The 18,560-nt window shown below is 36.8% G+C and overlaps 1 protein-coding gene across 1 annotated transcript in view; it reads right to left on the reverse strand.

The window, feature by feature from the left end:
• Positions 1-1,173: 1,173 nt before the first annotated feature.
• stm (starmaker) overlaps positions 1,174-18,560 on the reverse strand; it is a 31,517-nt gene continuing 14,130 nt past the window's right edge. The window contains exons 6-9 of the mRNA XM_079368866.1: positions 16,503-17,837; positions 14,652-14,711; positions 14,441-14,492; positions 1,174-2,129 (exon numbers count right to left, since the gene is read on the reverse strand). Of these exons, the coding sequence (XP_079224992.1) occupies positions 14,482-14,492; positions 14,652-14,711; positions 16,503-17,837 (1,406 nt within the window). The 3' untranslated portion in view covers positions 1,174-2,129; positions 14,441-14,481. The remainder of the gene's footprint in view (positions 2,130-14,440; positions 14,493-14,651; positions 14,712-16,502; positions 17,838-18,560) is intronic.

The raw sequence follows: 18,560 nt of genomic DNA on the forward strand, positions 1-18,560 counted from the left end.
TCTAACAGTCTGAGGACGCAAGGAGACGTCTAACAGTCTGAGGAAGCAAGGAGACGTCTAACAGTCTGAGGACGCAAGGAGACGTCTAACAGTCTGAGGAAGCAAGGAGACGTCTAACAGTCTGAGGGATCTGGCCTTCGAGAACTCGGAGTTCGACACCCCTGGTATGAAGGATAAAAATTACGCTTTATTTTGAAATGCAGAAATTATTGGCAGACTTCCTGAAGACATTTCGCCATGATGTTGATGGACTTTTTTTGTAGGTCTTGGCATGGTTAACATAAAACAATGTTGCATGTGAGCGAGTGCATTGAGTCATTTTGACACATCTTTTTAGATTATGTTGTGTACTAGTTACTGTTGTTGTTTTTACTCTACTGTAAGGTGACCTTGAGTGACATGAAATGCGCCCATGAATAAAATATATTAGATTTTTTATAATTATCATGATTATCATATGATCATATTACCATGTAATAAGTAACCTATTAACATGCAATAACTGATAATAACTGATCATTTTAACATGTAAAAACTGATCTTATTAACAAGTAATAACTGATCCAATTAATAAGTAATAACTATCATATATGATCATCTTAACATGTAATAATTGATTATAACTTATTATATCAATGTGTAATAACTGATCCTAATGACAGGTAATAACTAAAAAACATGATCATATTAACAAGTAAAAACTATAAAATATGCTCATATTAACCTATAATAACTTATTATAACTGATATTAACATGTAATAACTGATCCTATTAAGTAATAACCGAATATAATTGATCATATTAACATGTAATAACTGATTATACTAACATGTAATAACTGATCATATTAACATGTAATAACTGATCATATTAACATGTAATAACTGATCATATTAAGAAGTAATAACTGAATATAACTGATCATATTAACATGTAATAACTGATTATATCAACATGTAATAACTGATTATATCAACATGTAATAACTGATTATATCAACATGTAATAACTGATTATATCAACATGTAATAACTGATTATATCAACATGTAATAACTGATTATAATAACATGTAATTGATTATAACTGATTATATTAACATGTAATAACTGATTATAACTGATCATATCAAATTCATATCGAAAGATTGAACAAAGAATAAATAACGAAAGACACAATTCAAAACTTTATTAGAAACTCTTCTGTTAACAGACAATCAAGAATCAGTGGTCCAACATCACCATGACTTTTTACAGTTTAAAAAACAGTGACAAGCAGAGAGAGAGAGAGAGAGACAAGCAGAGAGAGAGAGACAAGCAGAGAGAGAGAGAGAGACAAGCAGAGAGAGAGAGAGAGACAAGCAGAGAGAGAGAGAGAGACAAGCAGAGAGAGAGAGAGACAAGCAGAGAGAGATCTGTCTGAAAAAGGGAAGGGGGACAGTGGCTGTTTATTGTTTATTGTAACTAATGTCTTGTCTTGTATACTGCTACTGGATCTATCTATCTATCTATCTATCTATCTATCTATCTATCTATCTAGATGGGCAGACTGAGACAGGAAGAGGAAAATAACAAGGGAGATTGGCAAAGACGGTGAGATGGGTAGAGAGTGAGACAGACAGAGGGCAAAAGCAGGAAATATAGACACATTCAGACAGGTCTCAGATCAGATCTTTTTCTTTTCTGAACACACAGTGTTTTTTCTGTTTTATTTGTCGTTTTATAAAATTATGAATTTGAATCATGCTACATTATTGATCACTGTTGTGCTTTGACAATTTTGTTTATGAAACATTCATGCCAATATATTCTAAATTGAAATTGAGTGAGACACACAGAGAGTCAGAAAGACAGAGAGTAAGATTTGCGGAGAGAGAGACAAGTAGAGAGTAAGACAGGCAGGAAAGATGGGCAGAGATTAGGACAGGCAAAGAGTAAGACAGATTAAAGAACAAGTTCAGTTAATTTGGGGGTAAGTCGAGAAGTAAGACTTCAAAATATTGACGAAAAATCAGGAAAGGGGTTGAGGCAACAAATAGGAAGCTGAAGGTTGAAGGTTAGTTATGGTTCAGCTTGTTGTAGTTGTTGTTGTCAATGGCAACTTCATTCCAGTGTAGGGTCGGCTCGGCTCTGATGGTGACAAAACATAACAACTCTTTGAGTCAATTGACAGATCACGTCTATCAATAAGTTAGTAGTTGTCTCTCAGTTATAAGTTAGTGACGTCTTTCTTGTTGGTCATGGTTAGTTAGTAGTTGTCTCTCAGTTATAAGTTAGTGACGTCTTTCTTGTTGGTCATGGTTAGTTAGTAGTTGTCTCTTGTTATAAGTTAGTGACATCTTTCTTGTTGGTCATGGTTAGTTAGTAGTTGTCTCTCAGTTATAAGTTAGTGACGTCTTTCTTGTTGGTCATGGTTAGTTAGTAGTTGTCTCTCAGTTATAAGTTAGTGACGTCTTTCTTGCTGGTCATGGTTAGTTAGTAGTTGTCTCTCAGTTATAAGTTAGTGACGTCTTTCTTGCTGGTCATGGTTAGTTAGTAGTTGTCTCTCAGTTATAAGTTAGTGATGTCTTTCTTGTTGGTCATGGTTACTTAGTAGTTGTCTCTTGTTATAAGTTAGTGACGTCTTTCTTGTTGGTCATGGTTAGTTAGTAGTAGTCTCTCAGTTATAAGTTAGTGATGTCTTTCTTGTTGGTCATGGTTAGTTAGTAGTTGTCTCAGTTATAAGTTAGTGATGTCTTTCTTGTTGGTCATGGTTAGTTAGTAGTAGTCTCTCAGTTATAAGTTAGTGATGCCTTTCTTGTTGGTCATGGTTAGTTAGTAGTTGTCTCTTGTTATAAGTTAGTGACGTCTTTCTTGTTGGTCATGGTTAGTTAGTAGTTGTCTCGTGTTATAAGTTAGTGACGTCTTTCTTGTTGGTCATGGTTACTTAGTAGTTGTCTCTCAGTTATAAGTTAGTGATGTCTTTCTTGTTGGTCATGGTTAGTTAGTAGTTGTCTCTTGTTATAAGTTAGTGACGTCTTTCTTGTTGGTCATGGTTACTTAGTAGTTGTCTCTCAGTTATAAGTTAGTGATGTCTTTCTTGTTGGTCATGGTTAGTTAGTAGTTGTCTCTTGTTATAAGTTAGTGACGTCTTTCTTGTTGGTCATGGTTAGTTAGTAGTTGTCTCTTGTTATAAGTTAGTGACGTCTTTCTTGTTGGTCATGGTTAGTTAGTAGTTGTCTCTCAGTTATAAGTTAGTGACGTCTTTCTTGTTGGTCATGGTTAGTTAGTAGTTGTCTCTTGTTATAAGTTAGTGACGTCTTTCTTGTTGGTCATGGTTAGTTAGTAGTTGTCTCTTGTTATAAGTTAGTGACGTCTTTCTTGCTGGTCATGGTTACTTAGTAGTTGTCTCTCAGTTATAAGTTAGTGACGTCTTTCTTGTTGGTCATGGTTAGTTAGTAGTTGTCTCTCAGTTATAAGTTAGTGATGTCTTTCTTGTTGGTCATGGTTAGTTAGTAGTTGTCTCTTGTTATAAGTTAGTGATGTCTTTCTTGTTGGTCATGGTTAGTTAGTAGTTGTCTCTTGTTATAAGTTAGTGATGTCTTTCTTGTTGGTCATTGTTAGTTAGTAGTTGTCTCTCAGTTATAAGTTAGTGATGTCTTTCTTGTTGGTCATGGTTAGTTAGTAGTTGTCTCTCAGTTATAAGTTAGTGACGTCTTTCTTGTTGGTCATGGTTACTTAGTAGTTGTCTCTCAGTTATAAGTTAGTGACGTCTTTCTTGTTGGTCATGGTTAGTTAGTAGTTGTCTCTCAGTTATAAGTTAGTGATGTCTTTCTTGTTGGTCATGGTTACTTAGTAGTTGTCTCTCAGTTATAAGTTAGTGACGTCTTTCTTGTTGGTCATGGTTACTTAGTAGTTGTCTCTCAGTTATAAGTTAGTGACGTCTTTCTTGTTGGTCATGGTTAGTTAGTAGTTGTCTCTCAGTTATAAGTTAGTGACGTCTTTCTTGTTGGTCATGGTTAGTTAGTAGTTGTCTCTCAGTTATAAGTTAGTGACGTCTTTCTTGTTGGTTATAGTTAGTTAGTAGTCTCAGTTATAAGTTAGTGACGTCTTTCTTGTTGGTCATGGTTAGTTAGTAGTCTCTTGTTATAAGTTAGTGACATCTTTCTTGTTGGTCATGGTTAGTTAGTAGTAGTCTCGTGTTATAAGTTAGTGACGTCTTTCTTGTTGGTCATGGTTAGTTAGTAGTCTCTTGTTATAAGTTAGTGACGTCTTTCTTGTTGGTCATGGTTAGTTAGTAGTTGTCTCTCAGTTATAAGTTAGTGACATCTTTCTTGTTGGTCATGGTTAGTTAGTAGTTGTCTCTCAGTTATAAGTTAGTGACGTCTTTCTTGTTGGTCATGGTTAGTTAGTAGTTGTCTCTCAGTTATAAGTTAGTGACGTCTTTCTTGTTGGTCATGGTTAGTTAGTAGTCTCTTGTTATAAGTTAGTGACGTCTTTCTTGTTGGTCATGGTTAGTTAGTAGTTGTCTCTCAGTTATAAGTTAGTGACATCTTTCTTGTTGGTCATGGTTAGTTAGTAGTTGTCTCTCAGTTATAAGTTAGTGACGTCTTTCTTGTTGGTCATGGTTAGTTAGTAGTTGTCTCTTGTTATAAGTTAGTGACGTCTTTCTTGTTGGTCATGGTTAGTTAGTAGTTGTCTCTCAGTTATAAGTTAGTGACATCTTTCTTGTTGGTCATGGTTAGTTAGTAGTTGTCTCTCAGTTATAAGTTAGTGACGTCTTTCTTGTTGGTCATGGTTAGTTAGTAGTTGTCTCTCAGTTATAAGTTAGTGACGTCTTTCTTGTTGGTCATGGTTAGTTAGTAGTTGTCCCTCAGTTATAAGTTAGTGACGTCTTTCTTGTTGGTCATGGTTAGTTAGTAGTTGTCTCTTGTTATAAGTTAGTGATGTCTTTCTTGTTGGTCATGGTTAGTTTGTAGTTGTCTCTCAGTTATAAGTTAGGGATGTCTTTCTTGTTGGCCATGGTTAGTTAGTAGTCTCTTGTTATAAGTTAGTGACGTCTTTCTTGTTGGCCATGGTTAGTTAGTAGTCTCTTGTTATAAGTTAGTGACATCTTTCTTGTTGGTCATGGTTAGTTAGTAGTTGTCTCTCCATTATAAGTTAGTGACGTCTTTCTTGTTGGTCATGGTTAGTTAGTAGTTGTCTCTCCATTATAAGTTAGTGAAAACTTTCTTGTTGGTCATGGTTAGTTAGTAGTTGTCTCAGTTATAAGTTAGTGACGTCTTTCTTGTTGGTCATGGTTAGTTAGTAGTTGTCTCGTGTTATAAGTTAGTGACGTCTTTCTTGTTGGTCATGGTTAGTTAGTAGTGGTCTCTCAGTTATAAGTCAGTGACGTCTTTCTTGTTGGTCATGGTTAGTTAGTAGTAGTCTCTTGTTATAAGTTAGTGACGTCTTTCTTGTTGGTCATGGTTAGTTAGTAGTTGTCTCTCAGTTATAAGTTAGTGACGTCTTTCTTGTTGGTCATGGTTAGTTAGTAGTTGTCTCTCAGTTATAAGTTAGTGACATCTTTCTTGTTGGTCATGGTTAGTTTGTAGTTGTCTCAGTTATAAGTTAGTGATGTCTTTCTTGTTGGTCATGGTTATTTAGTAGTTGTCTCTCAGTTATAAGTTAGTGACGTCTTTCTTGTTGGTCATGGTTAGTTAGTAGTTGTCTCAGTTATAAGTTAGGGATGTTTTTCTTGTTGGTCATGGTTAGTTAGTAGTAGTCTCTTGTTATATGTTAGTGACGTCTTTCTTGTTGGTCATGGTTAGTTAGTAGTTGTCTCTCAGTTATAAGTTAGTGACGTCTTTCTTGTTGGTCATGGTTAGTTAGTAGTCTCTTGCTATAAGTTAGTGATGTCTTTCTTGTTGGTCATGGTTAGTTAGTAGTTGTCTCTCAGTTATAAGTTAGTGATGTCTTTCTTGTTGGTCATGGTTAGTTAGTAGTTGTCTCTCAGTTATAAGTTAGTGACGTCTTTCTTGTTGGTCATGGTTAGTTAGTAGTTGTCTCAGTTATAAGTTAGGGATGTCTTTCTTGTTGGTCATGGTTAGTTAGTAGTCTCTTGTTATAAGTTAGTGACGTCTTTCTTGTTGGTCATGGTTAGTTAGTAGTTGTCTCGTGTTATAAGTTAGTGACGTCTTTCTTGTTGGTCCTGGTTAGTTAGTAGTTGTCTCAGTTATAAGTTAGGGATGTCTTTCTTGTTGGTCATGGTTAGTTTGTAGTTGTCTCGTGTTATAAGTTAGTGACGTCTTTCTTGTTGGTCCTGGTTAGTTAGTAGTTGTCTCAGTTATAAGTTAGGGATGTCTTTCTTGTTGGTCATGGTTAGTTAGTAGTCTCTTGCTATAAGTTAGTGATGTCTTTCTTGTTGGTCATGGTTAGTTAGTAGTTGTCTCTCAGTTATAAGTTAGTGATGTCTTTCTTGTTGGTCATGGTTAGTTAGTAGTTGTCTCTCAGTTATAAGTTAGTGACGTCTTTCTTGTTGGTCATGGTTAGTTAGTAGTTGTCTCAGTTATAAGTTAGGGATGTCTTTCTTGTTGGTCATGGTTAGTTAGTAGTCTCTTGTTATAAGTTAGTGACGTCTTTCTTGTTGGTCATGGTTAGTTAGTAGTTGTCTCGTGTTATAAGTTAGTGACGTCTTTCTTGTTGGTCCTGGTTAGTTAGTAGTTGTCTCAGTTATAAGTTAGGGATGTCTTTCTTGTTGGTCATGGTTAGTTAGTAGTTGTCTCTCAGTTATAAGTTAGTGATGTCTTTCTTGTTGGTCATGGTTAGTTAGTAGTTGTCTCTCAGTTATAAGTTAGTGACGTCTTTCTTGTTGGTCATGGTTAGTTAGTAGTTGTCTCAGTTATAAGTTAGGGATGTCTTTCTTGTTGGTCATGGTTAGTTAGTAGTTGTCTCTTGTTATAAGTTAGTGACGTCTTTCTTGTTGGTCATGGTTAGTTAGTAGTTGTCTCGTGTTATAAGTTAGTGACGTCTTTCTTGTTGGTCCTGGTTAGTTAGTAGTTGTCTCAGTTATAAGTTAGGGATGTCTTTCTTGTTGGTCATGGTTAGTTTGTAGTTGTCTCTTGTTATAAGTTAGTGACGTCTTTCTTGTTGGTCATGGTTAGTTAGTAGTTGTCTCGTGTTATAAGTTAGTGACGTCTTTCTTGTTGGTCCTGGTTAGTTAGTAGTTGTCTCTCAGTTATAAGTTAGTGACGTCTTTCTTGTTGGTCATGGTTAGTTAGTAGTTGTCTCAGTTATAAGTTAGGGATGTCTTTCTTGTTGGTCATGAATAGTTAGTAGTCTCTTGTTATAAGTTAGTGACGTCTTTCTTGTTGGTCATGGTTACTTAGTAGTTGTCTCGTGTTATAAGTTAGTGACGTCTTTCTTGTTGGTCCTGGTTAGTTAGTAGTCTCGTGTTATAAGTTAGTGACGTCTTTCTTGTTGGTCATGGTTAGTTAGTAGTCTCTTGTTATAAGTTAGTGACGTCTTTCTTGTTGGTCATGGTTAGTTAGTAGTTGTCTCTCAGTTATAAGTTAGTGATGTCTTTCTTGCTGGTCATGGTTAGTTAGTAGTTGTCTCTCAGTTATAAGTTAGTGATGTCTTTCTTGCTGGTCATGGTTAGTTAGTAGTTGTCTCTCAGTTATAAGTTAGTGATGTCTTTCTTGTTGGTCATGGTTAGTTAGTAGTTGTCTCTCAGTTATAAGTTAGTGACGTTTTTCTTGTTGGTCATGGTTAGTTAGTAGTTGTCTCTCAGTTATAAGTTAGTGACGTCTTTCTTGTTGGTCATGGTTAGTTAGTAGTTGTCTCTTGTTATAAGTTAGTGACGTCTTTCTTGTTGGTCATGGTTAGTTAGTAGTTGTCTCGTGTTATAAGTTAGTGACGTTTTTCTTGTTGGTCATGGTTAGTTAGTAGTTGTCCCTCAGTTATAAGTTAGTGACGTCTTTCTTGTTGGTCATGGTTAGTTAGTAGTCTCTTGTTATAAGTTAGTGACGTCTTTCTTGTTGGTCATGGTTAGTTAGTAGTTGTCCCTCAGTTATAAGTTAGTGACGTCTTTCTTGTTGGTCATGGTTAGTTAGTAGTTGTCTCTCAGTTATAAGTTAGTGATGTCTTTCTTGTTGGTCATGGTTAGTTTGTAGTTGTCTCTCAGTTATAAGTTAGGGATGTCTTTCTTGTTGGCCATGGTTAGTTAGTAGTCTCTTGTTATAAGTTAGTGACGTCTTTCTTGTTGGCCATGGTTAGTTAGTAGTCTCTTGTTATAAGTTAGTGACATCTTTCTTGTTGGTCATGGTTAGTTAGTAGTTGTCTCTCCATTATAAGTTAGTGACGTCTTTCTTGTTGGTCATGGTTAGTTAGTAGTTGTCTCGTGTTATAAGTTAGTGACGTCTTTCTTGTTGGTCATGGTTAGTTAGTAGTTGTCTCTCCATTATAAGTTAGTGAAAACTTTCTTGTTGGTCATGGTTAGTTAGTAGTTGTCTCAGTTATAAGTTAGTGACGTCTTTCTTGTTGGTCATGGTTAGTTAGTAGTTGTCTCGTGTTATAAGTTAGTGACGTCTTTCTTGTTGGTCATGGTTAGTTAGTAGTGGTCTCTCAGTTATAAGTCAGTGACGTCTTTCTTGTTGGTCATGGTTAGTTAGTAGTAGTCTCTTGTTATAAGTTAGTGACGTCTTTCTTGTTGGTCATGGTTAGTTAGTAGTTGTCTCTCAGTTATAAGTTAGTGACGTCTTTCTTGTTGGTCATGGTTAGTTTGTAGTTGTCTCAGTTATAAGTTAGTGATGTCTTTCTTGTTGGTCATGGTTAGTTAGTAGTTGTCTCAGTTATAAGTTAGGGATGTTTTTCTTGTTGGTCATGGTTAGTTAGTAGTAGTCTCTTGTTATATGTTAGTGACGTCTTTCTTGTTGGTCATGGTTAGTTAGTAGTTGTCTCTCAGTTATAAGTTAGTGACGTCTTTCTTGTTGGTCATGGTTAGTTAGTAGTCTCTTGCTATAAGTTAGTGATGTCTTTCTTGTTGGTCATGGTTAGTTAGTAGTTGTCTCTCAGTTATAAGTTAGTGATGTCTTTCTTGTTGGTCATGGTTAGTTAGTAGTTGTCTCTCAGTTATAAGTTAGTGACGTCTTTCTTGTTGGTCATGGTTAGTTAGTAGTTGTCTCAGTTATAAGTTAGGGATGTCTTTCTTGTTGGTCATGGTTAGTTAGTAGTCTCTTGTTATAAGTTAGTGACGTCTTTCTTGTTGGTCATGGTTAGTTAGTAGTTGTCTCGTGTTATAAGTTAGTGACGTCTTTCTTGTTGGTCCTGGTTAGTTAGTAGTTGTCTCAGTTATAAGTTAGGGATGTCTTTCTTGTTGGTCATGGTTAGTTTGTAGTTGTCTCTTGTTATAAGTTAGTGACGTCTTTCTTGTTGGTCATGGTTAGTTAGTAGTTGTCTCGTGTTATAAGTTAGTGACGTCTTTCTTGTTGGTCCTGGTTAGTTAGTAGTTGTCTCAGTTATAAGTTAGGGATGTCTTTCTTGTTGGTCATGGTTAGTTTGTAGTTGTCTCTTGTTATAAGTTAGTGACGTCTTTCTTGTTGGTCATGGTTAGTTAGTAGTTGTCTCGTGTTATAAGTTAGTGACGTCTTTCTTGTTGGTCCTGGTTAGTTAGTAGTTGTCTCTCAGTTATAAGTTAGTGACGTCTTTCTTGTTGGTCATGGTTAGTTAGTAGTTGTCTCAGTTATAAGTTAGGGATGTCTTTCTTGTTGGTCATGGTTAGTTAGTAGTCTCTTGTTATAAGTTAGTGACGTCTTTCTTGTTGGTCATGGTTACTTAGTAGTTGTCTCGTGTTATAAGTTAGTGACGTCTTTCTTGTTGGTCCTGGTTAGTTAGTAGTCTCGTGTTATAAGTTAGTGACGTCTTTCTTGTTGGTCATGGTTAGTTAGTAGTCTCTTGTTATAAGTTAGTGACGTCTTTCTTGTTGGTCATGGTTAGTTAGTAGTTGTCTCTCAGTTATAAGTTAGTGATGTCTTTCTTGCTGGTCATGGTTAGTTAGTAGTTGTCTCTCAGTTATAAGTTAGTGATGTCTTTCTTGTTGGTCATGGTTAGTTAGTAGTTGTCTCTCAGTTATAAGTTAGTGATGTCTTTCTTGTTGGTCATGGTTAGTTAGTAGTTGTCTCTCAGTTATAAGTTAGTGACGTCTTTCTTGTTGGTCATGGTTAGTTAGTAGTTGTCTCTCAGTTATAAGTTAGTGATGTCTTTCTTGTTGGTCATGGTTAGTTAGTAGTTGTCTCTCAGTTATAAGTTAGTGATGTCTTTCTTGCTGGTCATGGTTAGTTAGTAGTTGTCTCTCAGTTATAAGTTAGTGATGTCTTTCTTGTTGGTCATGGTTAGTTAGTAGTTGTCTCTCAGTTATAAGTTAGTGACGTCTTTCTTGTTGGTCATGGTTAGTTAGTAGTTGTCTCTCAGTTATAAGTTAGTGACGTCTTTCTTGTTGGTCATGGTTAGTTAGTAGTTGTCTCTCAGTTATAAGTTAGTGATGTCTTTCTTGTTGGTCATGGTTAGTTAGTAGTTGTCTCTCAGTTATAAGTTAGTGACGTCTTTCTTGTTGGTCATGGTTAGTTAGTAGTTGTCTCTCAGTTATAAGTTAGTGACGTCTTTCTTGTTGGTCATGGTTAGTTAGTAGTTGTCTCTCAGTTATAAGTTAGTGATGTCTTTCTTGTTGGTCATGGTTAGTTAGTAGTTGTCTCGTGTTATAAGTTAGTGATGTCTTTCTTGTTGGTCATGGTTAGTTAGTAGTTGTCTCTCAGTTATAAGTTAGTGACGTCTTTCTTGTTAGTCATGGTTAGTTAGTAGTTGTCTCTCAGTTATAAGTTAGTGATGTCTTTCTTGCTGGTCATGGTTAGTTAGTAGTTGTCTCTCAGTTATAAGTTAGTGATGTCTTTCTTGTTAGTCATGGTTAGTTAGTAGTTGTCTCTCAGTTATAAGTTAGTGACGTCTTTCTTGCTGGTCATGGTTAGTTAGTAGTTGTCTCGTGTTATAAGTTAGTGATGTCTTTCTTGTTGGTCATGGTTAGTTAGTAGTTGTCTCAGTTATAAGTTAGGGATGTCTTTCTTGTTGGTCATGGTTAGTTAGTAGTCTCTTGTTATAAGTTAGTGACGTCTTTCTTGTTGGTCATGGTTAGTTAGTAGTTGTCCCTCAGTTATAAGTTAGTGACGTCTTTCTTGTTGGTCATGGTTAGTTAGTAGTTGTCTCGTGTTATAAGTTAGTGACGTCTTTCTTGTTGGTCATGGTTAGTTAGTAGTAGTCTCTTGTTATAAGTTAGTGACGTCTTTCTTGTTGGTCATGGTTAGTTAGTAGTTGTCTCTCAGTTATACGTTAGTGATGTCTTTCTTGCTGGTCATGGTTAGTTAGTAGTTGTCTCGTGTTATAAGTTAGTGATGTCTTTCTTGTTGGTCATGGTTAGTTAGTAGTTGTCTCTCAGTTATAAGTTAGTGATGTCTTTCTTGCTGGTCATGGTTAGTTAGTAGTTGTCTCGTGTTATAAGTTAGTGATGTCTTTCTTGTTGGTCCTGGTTAGTTAGTAGTTGTCTCTCAGTTATAAGTTAGTGACGTCTTTCTTGTTGGTCATGGTTAGTTAGTAGTTGTCTCTCAGTTATAAGTTAGTGACGTCTTTCTTGTTGGTCATGGTTAGTTAGTAGTTGTCTCAGTTATAAGTTAGGGATGTCTTTCTTGTTGGTCATGGTTAGTTAGTAGTCTCTTGTTATAAGTTAGTGACGTCTTTCTTGTTGGTCATGGTTACTTAGTAGTTGTCTCGTGTTATAAGTTAGTGACGTCTTTCTTGTTGGTCCTGGTTAGTTAGTAGTCTCGTGTTATAAGTTAGTGACGTCTTTCTTGTTGGTCATGGTTAGTTAGTAGTCTCTTGTTATAAGTTAGTGACGTCTTTCTTGTTGGTCATGGTTAGTTAGTAGTTGTCTCTCAGTTATAAGTTAGTGATGTCTTTCTTGCTGGTCATGGTTAGTTAGTAGTTGTCTCTCAGTTATAAGTTAGTGATGTCTTTCTTGTTGGTCATGGTTAGTTAGTAGTTGTCTCTCAGTTATAAGTTAGTGATGTCTTTCTTGTTGGTCATGGTTAGTTAGTAGTTGTCTCTCAGTTATAAGTTAGTGACGTCTTTCTTGTTGGTCATGGTTAGTTAGTAGTTGTCTCTCAGTTATAAGTTAGTGATGTCTTTCTTGTTGGTCATGGTTAGTTAGTAGTTGTCTCTCAGTTATAAGTTAGTGATGTCTTTCTTGCTGGTCATGGTTAGTTAGTAGTTGTCTCTCAGTTATAAGTTAGTGATGTCTTTCTTGTTGGTCATGGTTAGTTAGTAGTTGTCTCTCAGTTATAAGTTAGTGACGTCTTTCTTGTTGGTCATGGTTAGTTAGTAGTTGTCTCTCAGTTATAAGTTAGTGACGTCTTTCTTGTTGGTCATGGTTAGTTAGTAGTTGTCTCTCAGTTATAAGTTAGTGATGTCTTTCTTGTTGGTCATGGTTAGTTAGTAGTTGTCTCGTGTTATAAGTTAGTGATGTCTTTCTTGTTGGTCATGGTTAGTTAGTAGTTGTCTCTCAGTTATAAGTTAGTGACGTCTTTCTTGTTAGTCATGGTTAGTTAGTAGTTGTCTCTCAGTTATAAGTTAGTGATGTCTTTCTTGCTGGTCATGGTTAGTTAGTAGTTGTCTCTCAGTTATAAGTTAGTGATGTCTTTCTTGTTAGTCATGGTTAGTTAGTAGTTGTCTCTCAGTTATAAGTTAGTGACGTCTTTCTTGCTGGTCATGGTTAGTTAGTAGTTGTCTCGTGTTATAAGTTAGTGATGTCTTTCTTGTTGGTCATGGTTAGTTAGTAGTTGTCTCAGTTATAAGTTAGGGATGTCTTTCTTGTTGGTCATGGTTAGTTAGTAGTCTCTTGTTATAAGTTAGTGACGTCTTTCTTGTTGGTCATGGTTAGTTAGTAGTTGTCCCTCAGTTATAAGTTAGTGACGTCTTTCTTGTTGGTCATGGTTAGTTAGTAGTTGTCTCGTGTTATAAGTTAGTGACGTCTTTCTTGTTGGTCATGGTTAGTTAGTAGTAGTCTCTTGTTATAAGTTAGTGACGTCTTTCTTGTTGGTCATGGTTAGTTAGTAGTTGTCTCTCAGTTATACGTTAGTGATGTCTTTCTTGCTGGTCATGGTTAGTTAGTAGTTGTCTCGTGTTATAAGTTAGTGATGTCTTTCTTGTTGGTCATGGTTAGTTAGTAGTTGTCTCTCAGTTATAAGTTAGTGATGTCTTTCTTGCTGGTCATGGTTAGTTAGTAGTTGTCTCGTGTTATAAGTTAGTGATGTCTTTCTTGTTGGTCATGGTTAGTTAGTAGTTGTATCTCAGTTATAAGTTAGTGACGTCTTTCTTGTTAGTCATGGTTAGTTAGTAGTTGTCTCTCAGTTATAAGTTAGTGATGTCTTTCTTGTTGGTCATGGTTAGTTAGTAGTTGTCCCTCAGTTATAAGTTAGTGACGTCTTTCTTGTTGGTCATGGTTAGTTAGTAGTTGTCTCGTGTTATAAGTTAGTGACGTCTTTCTTGTTGGTCATGGTTAGTTAGTAGTTGTCTCTCAGTTATAAGTTAGTGACGTCTTTCTTGTTGGTCATGGTTAGTTAGTAGTTGTCTCTCAGTTATAAGTTAGTGACGTCTTTCTTGTTGGTCATGGTTAGTTAGTAGTAGTCTCTTGTTATAAGTTAGTGACGTCTTTCTTGTTGGTCATGGTTAGTTAGTAGTTGTCTCTCAGTTATAAGTTAGTGACATCTTTCTTGTTGGTCATGGTTAGTTAGTAGTTGTCTCTTGTTATAAGTTAGTGACGTCTTTCTTGTTGGTCATGGTTAGTTAGTAGTTGTCTCTCAGTTATAAGTTAGTGACGTCTTTCTTGTTGGTCATGGTTAGTTTGTAGTTGTCTCTCAGTTATAAGTTAGTGACGTCTTTCTTGTTGGCCATGGTTAGTTAGTAATTGTCTCGTGTTATAAGTTAGTGATGTCTTTCTTGTTGGTCATGGTTAGTTAGTAGTTGTCTCTCAGTTATAAGTTAGTGACGTCTTTCTTGTTGGTCATGGGTAGTTTGTAGTTGTCTCTCAGTTATAAGTTAGTGACGTCTTTCTTGTTGGTCATGGTTAGTTTGTAGTTGTCTCTCAGTTATAAGTTAGTGACGTCTTTCTTGTTTGTCATGGTTAGTTAGTAATTGTCTCGTGTTATAAGTTAAGGTCTGGCTGCTTTGAGAACAGGTTCATTGGCTGTAAATCAGCAGTTATATCAACACAAGGTGCCTCTGACTTTAAAGTGTAATCTTAGAAATAAGACGAGTGGGCTGTGCTCCTCGCTCCATCTGATCCGGGTGGTGGTGTAGGTCGCACAGTCAAATACAGTGTCACTTAAAGTGACACTGTAAAGTAAAGTGACAAGTAGTGTGTGTTTTAGTGGTGATATTACCTGCAGTTGCTGAGCTTTCTCTCTTCAGGCGCCGAACGAGTCTACTTTATGGCTAAAAGATACAAACAGATGTTAACATATTTTCTGCCTTTTTAGTATTTGTTGAGCTCAGCGTCATCATATTCTTATATTCAGAACACTGAAATTAGTTTGCTGAGGCTGAATGTGATTTGCTGTGAAACTGTGTGTCACAGTAGGGTGTAACCTTTACCTGCTGTGGTGGCAGGTGTTGAGTCGTTAATTTTTTCTGGTTGGTCAGAAGATGTCACTGCTACGCAAAACCAGATAAGAGCTCATTAACAAACAAAGTCACAGGACATTCACTAAGATTAAATTATTCTCCAGTGAGAAAATGATTAGGTTAAACAAGTATATTCATTGATTTGTTTTTGTTTGTGTGTATAGAGTATATGGATGCATGTATGTATTTCTATTAATGAACATAAACATGTAAATATAAGAGACTAAAGCCATAGGTTAAATTCCATCCGTGGTCCCCCCAGTCCTTACCTTCTGCTGACAAATGTGTTTTATGCTTTTTTTTCTGGATGTTCATTAAGAAAGTTTATATGTCATTGAAGCAGTTCTTGATTGTGAGACAAAGTTTAGTACTTGGACCAATACTTGCTTCCATTAGGTAATATTTTGAGGAAACACTGCCAATAATTTCAGCACTATGCAGATGATACTCACTTGTACCTATCAATGAAGCCACATATCAGCTTACTATAAGCAAGACATATGGACATTATGACCAGATCACCAGAAAGTGTTCAGCATTGTTTCAATGTTAAATTTTTTTTCTGCATTTTTAACATTCATTCTGTTTTTTAGTGTTTTCAGTGCTAAGTCTGCTAAGAACAAAATACCTTCAGCATCAGCTGTTTTTTGTGTGTTCTCTTTCACTGACCAATGAAAGTCGTAATGATGTGAGATGCTCATATCAACTGTCAACATGAGTGGTCCAGTAGTCCTTGCTGTTTATTTCAGGGGTTCAATTTCCAGGTCTAGAGGTGCTGCAAATTATAGGACACAATTTCCTTCTATGGTTTATGTGTCTTTTTTAAATGTCCTTAAATAAAAGCAGATATCAAGCATACAGAATTTTAAGACAGACTGAACAGTTATGACAAAGCAAGGCAGCTCTGTCATCAGGCTATTTTTGTTACCTAGAAACAGTAAGTGTCTGTATACAGACAGCGTGCATCTGTCCAAGGTGTAGCCCGACTTTTGGCTCTTTGTCCTAGTTCACTGATAGTTGCGGATCCTTGGTGTTTTCAAAAGTTCCAAACTAAAAGTTACGGATACATGGATTTGTTTTTCAGCATCATTCTAAGACAGGATGTTCACAAAGGTGAAAACAGGCAGTCCCCGAAAAGTGTTTTACATAGGACTTATAGGACATATCTAGATCAAACAGAATTTACAGATTCCTAACAGTGGTGATAGATGCCAGGCTCATAAGACAGTATATTATTAGAAAAAGTATATCTGGAGTGTTTGGTGTCAGAAAAAAGGACCTGGTTCCATTCACTGTATTTTTAGTGTATGCAGCACCCATAACCTCTGAGTCAGAGCCCTTCTCACTAACACTTATTGTTTCTGGTAACAAAAATAGTCTGATGACAGAGCTGCCTCGCTTTGTCATAACTGTTAAGTCTATCTTAAGATTCTGTCTACAGACAGCGTGCAGCCCAAATGTCTTACTGAATTGGAAATCTTTAATTTATATAAGATTTATCTCAAAGTTTTAATCCACTTCTTTCTGATTATCAGAGCTCACCCTTTTTTAATTCTTTCCATTTCTGAATCTCAGCATTTCATTTGAAATCCTGAACTCCGCAGATTTACAGTAAATTTGGATTTTAAAAATAATCTGTCTGCTGGAGTTGGCTACTGATAATTTTGAATACTCCATCCTGATTTAACTCATACAGTGTGTGCTCATAAATGATCAACCTTGGTTGTCCATTGTAAACAATTCAGTTGTACAGTGTGAGCTGATTTTACAATGCAATATATGCAATATTTCGGAGTACCCTGGGCTTAAATTCCATTTTACCTTCATTGGAGTCAGGAGTGTGTGGACTCTGGTCATCAGGCTTCTTGTTATCAGGTTTTGCCTCTTCCTGCTTTACCTCATGATCCCCAGTGACATTGTCTGCCATGTCATGGTTTGGCTCAGTTTCACTGTTATTGTTGTTACTGCTGTCACCATCATTACCCTCATCATTGCCATCACTGCTATTATTGCTAGCACCACCACCATTGCCATCGTCACTGTTGTCATGGCCATCACTGCTTTTTATGTCATCACCATCATCTCCACCTTCCCTACTGTCACTGCTGTTATTTTCATCACCACCAACAGTGACATCACTAGAGTCATCGTTTTGACTGTGGTCAGTGTTGTCATCGCTGTCATCATTGTCACCATTTTTGCTATGGTCAGTGTTGTCATCGCTATCATCATGGTCAGTGTTGTCATCGCTATCATCATTGTCACCGTTTTTGCTATGGTCAGTGTTGTCATCGCTGTCATCATTGTCACCAATTTTGCTATGGTCAGTGTTGTCATCGCTGTCATCATTGTCACCAATTTTGCTATGGTCAGTGTTGTCATCGTTGTCATCATGGTCACCATTTTTGCTGTTGTCACCATTTTCATCGTTGCCACTGTCTTCAACTGTTTTGCTAGGGTCACTGTTGTCACCTTTGTCCCCACTGTCATCATTGTGATTGTTGTCATCATTTTTGCTGTTGTCACCAATGCCACCTATATCACTGTCGGACTGACTCATGTCACTGTTTCTATCATTCATGTCATTATTATCCTCGTCCTTCTTTTTGTCATCATTCCCAGTGCTGTTGTTCTCGTCTGAGGGCTTCTCCTGGTCATGTTCAGCTGAGTCAGTCCCTTTGTCCTTGGATTCAAGTTTATCTTGACTTGTGTTCTTCTGATTGTCAGGTATAGATTCACTGTCGCTGTCATCCTCCTTTGTGGTCTGTTCCTGCTCATATTTAATTGGATCCACCTCCTCATCCTTGGAGTCCACCATTTCACTGCTGTCATTGTCAGACTGACTCGTTTTCGTGTCTCCATCACTTGTGTCCTCGTCCTCTTTCTCAATGTCTTCATTCTGTTCACTAGCTTCTTCTTCTGAGACCACCTGTTGTTCACCTCCTGTGGGGTCCTCCTCTTCTGACAAATCATTTTCCTCTCCCTCCTTCCCCTCTGTGTTCCTACTATCTACCCCACCTCCTTCCTTTAAGTCTTTCTCTGACATGCTGTTGACCTTGTCTACATCAGTGTCCTCAGTCTCAGGTTTAGTGTCACCCTTTGAGTCCATGTCAACGTTCTGCTCAGTTTCAACATGAGCTGAAGTGTCAGCAGTGTCTGAGAAAAGAAAATGTTTGATTCTCATCACATATTGTTATTGTTTTCTCAAACATTAGCATGTTGCTCGTCCAAAGAGATCAGATATATCAGATACAGTATAAAAGTTATTGATCCAACAGTGGTTTTGCTGCAAAGGGCTACTCAACAACATCTTTAAATACTGAGCAAGTAAACAAGCTTTAAATCTAACTGACTGACCGACTGCCTTAAGAACTGACAGACCGACTCATTCACTGACCCACTGTAGTTGTGTATCACTCTGTAGTTGTTGTGTCACTCTGTAGTTGTCGTGTCACTCTGTAGTTGTTGTGTCACTCTGTAGTTGTCGTGTCACTCTGTAGTTGTTGTGTGTCACTCTATAGATGTTGTGTCACTCTGTAGTTGTTGTGTCACTCTGTAGTTGTTGTGTATCACTCTTTAGTTGTTGTGTCACTCTGTAGTTGTTGTGTCACTCTGTAGTTGTTGTGTATCACTCTTTAGTTGTTGTGTCACTCTGTAGTTGTTGTGTATCACTCTATAGTTGTTGTGTCACTCTATAGTTGTTGTGTCACTCTATAGTTGTTGTGTATCACTCTTTAGTTGTTGTGTCACTCTATAGTTGTTGTGTGTCACACTGTAGTTGTTGTGTATCACTCTGTAGTTGTTGTGTCACTCTGTAGTTGTCGTGTCACTCTGTAGTTGTTGTGTATCACTGTAGTTGTTGTGTCACTCTGTAGTTGT

Source organism: Symphodus melops (assembly GCF_947650265.1).
Source record: "Symphodus melops genome assembly, chromosome: 18".
Lineage (NCBI taxonomy): Eukaryota > Metazoa > Chordata > Actinopteri > Labriformes > Labridae > Symphodus > Symphodus melops.